The sequence below is a fragment of the Merops nubicus genome, unplaced genomic scaffold (genome assembly GCF_000691845.1).
Source record: "Merops nubicus isolate BGI_N331 unplaced genomic scaffold, ASM69184v1 scaffold36497, whole genome shotgun sequence".
Taxonomy (NCBI): Eukaryota; Metazoa; Chordata; class Aves; order Coraciiformes; family Meropidae; genus Merops; species Merops nubicus.
In genome coordinates this window covers 329-3,805 of record NW_008618974.1, presented here as the reverse complement: position 1 = coordinate 3,805, position 3,477 = coordinate 329, and the positions used below count along the sequence as shown (strand labels likewise).

Genomic DNA, 3,477 nt, shown 5'->3' with positions numbered 1-3,477 from the left:
GCTGCCGCCGCCACCCCCCAGGGAGAGGCTTCGCTGGCCCCCGTTCCCCCTGTGCTCCAGCCGTGGCTCAGCAGCTCTGCTGTGACCCCCGGGAGAGGGCGTGGGCAGCCCCAGATGCTGCTCAGGGCAGAGCTGGCACGTGCCCCCAGGCACAGTAGGGCTGTTTGCCCGAGGGGCTCAGAAGCTACCGTCCCACGGATGAGAGAAACAGAAGGGCTTTGAGACCTCAGTAGCAGACAGCAGGTTCAAATCTGCTCTTCAGCCAGGAGCTGGGCACGGGGCGAGCAGCCTGGACCTGCTCCTGGCACTGCCTGCACCCTTACCTGGGGACAAGCCCACCCCCTGGAGCAGAGCTGTGCCAGCACCGATGGTCTCGCTCAGAAGCTACCGTCCCACGGATGAGAGAAACAGAAGGGCTTTGAGACCTCAGTAGCAGACAGCAGGTTCAAATCTGCTCTTCAGCCAGGAGCTGGGCACGGGGCGAGCAGCCTGGACCTGCTCCTGGCACTGCCTGCACCCTTACCTGGGGACAAGCCCACCCCCTGGAGCAGAGCTGTGCCAGCACCGATGGTCTCTCTCCCCCGCAGGTGGATCATGCCAAGGTGCTGCACTACATCGGGGCGGGGGTGGCCTTCCCCACCAGCATGCTGTTCCTGCTCCTGCAGTCCATCCTCACCTACCGCATGGCCAAAACCCGCGGGCAGTACTGGACCGGACACTTACGTAGCATCCTCACCATGGTGGCCTTCCTCACCCTTGTCTTCAATATCCTTCTGAAGGGTGCGGGGAGGAGATCCAGGATAGGCTGGTGAAAGGTGGTCCTTGTGGGGAGGCCATGTCCCATGTCCTCCATCCTTTGGGCTGGCAGCGGGGATGTCGCCAGAAGGACTCTGCAGGGAGCTGAGGGTGGGCAGCTTGCTGCAGGTGTAGGCTTGGGGAGCAGCAGCAGCAGGGCCAGGAAGGGGCTGAGGAGGGGAATGGAGTCTGGTGGGAATCTCTCAGGTCACTGGGGTGCCCCAAACTCGGCCCTGCTCTGGCTGCTGTAGCCCAGCCCGGCTGCTGCTGCAGGCTCCAGCCCCATACCTTGCAGAGTGGAAGGGCCCATTAATTGTTTGGGTTTTTTAATGAGAGGAAAGTATGCTGAGCCCTCGGCGATGCAAAGTCCATCTGAGTTGCCTGTATGACTGGAGCTGAGTACAAAAATGCTCTGTGAGGGTGCCAGGTGGGCACATGGCAGCTCCTCTGCCAGCCAGGGCTCACCAGCACCCACCAGCCGACCTGCATGTGGGACAAGGGGAGGCTTGGTGAGCAGGCACTGGGGTCTGCAGTGCCAGGCGGGGGGAGCACAGCAGCAGGCAGGGTGAGGCTGGAAGAATGGTCTCAAGTGTGTGGCCAGAGCCAGGGGCTTATTTGGGACGGAGGTTAGGGATAAATTGGGAAAGTGCTGGTTATTGGGCAGGAAAGGGAAAAGCATGTGGTGTCCACGGGTCCCAGAGAGGCTGGCCGGGCTCTGGCTGGGCTGAGCAGTGCAGGAGGAGTCTGGGGGGTGCTGGTGGGCATGGGGTGTGCCAGGGGGTCTCTCTCTGTCACCACAGCAGTCAGGCGGGGCAGGAAGCAGGCAGGGAGCTGGGAAGGGCAGGAGTACCATGGGGCTGTGCCAGCTGGGTGAGACAGGCAGGGCGTGTAAGGACAAGGGAGATGGGTCTAGTGCCCGCCTGCCGTGCCCATGCTGCTCTGTAACTGCTGAGGGCTGGAAGTGGGAAAGCAGTGAGCTGTGGTGGGGACAGTGTGGGGAAAGGGCTCGGAACCTCACCTGTTTGGGAAGCAGGGAGTGAGCGGAGGGCTCTACCCTGCACAGGTAAGGTCCCTGCCTCTCCAGCTGTCCCCAGATCTTGGTCTCTTTGGCAGTGATCCCTTCGCACCCTGACAGATTCTGATCTGTTTTGGCAGAGGACTTTGGAGCCCTGGTGGCTCGGTGGGTGGACTTGATGATCTTGGAGGTCCCTTCCAACCTAAATGATTCTATGATTCTATGATTCTAAGGCAGGGTACTGCCAGAGGCTTCACCTAGAGGGGTGGGGATGGGCTTGCCTTCTCCCCTCACCTCTGGTGGCTCTGGCAGTAGGTTTTCGTGGAGATCTTTGGTGGGGATGAGAGAACCATAAAGAAGCTCTGGCAGTGGTAGGACCTGGAGGAGAAGCAGCAGGCCCCTCTCTGGGGTGAGCCAGACAGCAGTGCAGAGGGATGGGGAGTGCTGTGGGGCCGGGATGCAGCAGTCCAAACCCTCTTACCAAGGGCATGCAGGGCGGATTGAGTTTTCTCAACTTCAAGTGTGTCCCACAAGCAGATGGGGATTATCAGCCTGATTTAAGGAAGAGGCAAGAGGTGTGGAGCGGGTGAGGCATGTGAGCACCCAGCTTTCCCTGAAGGCTGCTGCCTGAATTCCCCCTGCCCCGGCCTCTTCAGAAAATCCCTGCCTGGCATGAGTCCTGTGATTTACCAAGGTGGTTTGGGAACGTGTGCTGCTGCCTCGCCCGTGCCTGGGCCGTCGTGGTGCCAGCAGAAGCATGTGGGGTTTCTTGCTTTTAGGGGTGATGGTGTGTTTCCTGCAGAGAGGGGCTGCTCACGCCCACCCTGGCATGCAGTGGCAGTGGGCTGTGGTCCTCCATGGGGTGGCTGAGGTCCAGCTGTGCTTTCCTTGACAGGGGTGCCCTCAGGCGGTGTGTTCTTTATCCAGGAGAGTTTTGTGCTGCAGCATGTGGCTGCCCTGTGTGAGTGGATGTTCATCATTGATGTCCTGGTCTTCTACGGCACCTTCACCTTTGAGTTTGGGGCCATCTCCACAGACACCTTCCTGGTCTTGCTGAAAGCCAGCCGGGTCCCCAAAAGTTACAAAGGCGAGAGTGGCATGTCCAGCATGGCCTGCATCCACGGCCATGTGGAAGGCCTGGCCATGGCCTGAGCCCCATGGGAGGCAGGCTCACAGTGGGGAACCCCAAATAGCTCTTCAGGTGACACTCCCACCTTGAATGTCTCCGAGACCTTGGCTGCCTCGGAGTGCATGTGTGTGCACACATGGGTGTGAGGTGCCCTCCCCTCCTGGTGGGAGCTGTGCCCTAGGCTCTGCTGCAGGAGCTGCCCCTTCCCTGCCCACAGGGTCTGGGGTCACTGCTGGGGTACAAGGATGCCCATCCGGTGCTGCTATTGGCAGAGCCAGGATCTGCCCCAAACCTCCAGGGTTGCCCCATCTTGAGCTGGGGCCTCTGGAGGGCAATCATACAGAGCCTCCCCTGTGCAAGGGACATGGGGGAACAGGGAGCTCACCATCCCCTCCCCACGCAAGCCGTTCCTCTCCTTCATGGCCACAGGGGTCAGCAGAGCAAACCTTCCAGTTGGCCCCTGTGACTCAGAGGAGCCAAAAACCCCAAGTGCCTTTTTTCCCTTCCTCAGGAGGAGACGGTGGTGTGGGTGTGTCTG

At 60.6% G+C, this 3,477-nt stretch overlaps 1 protein-coding gene across 1 annotated transcript; it reads left to right on the top strand.

Annotated features, from left to right (window-relative positions):
- Positions 1-587: 587 nt before the first annotated feature.
- Positions 588-2,962, top strand: TMEM150A (transmembrane protein 150A; the record flags this gene model as incomplete). Its single annotated transcript, XM_008943628.1, has 2 exons — positions 588-780; positions 2,718-2,962. Coding segments are annotated over 2 exons (438 nt in total), but the record flags the coding sequence as incomplete, so codon positions are not given.
- Positions 2,963-3,477: the final 515 nt, after the last annotated feature.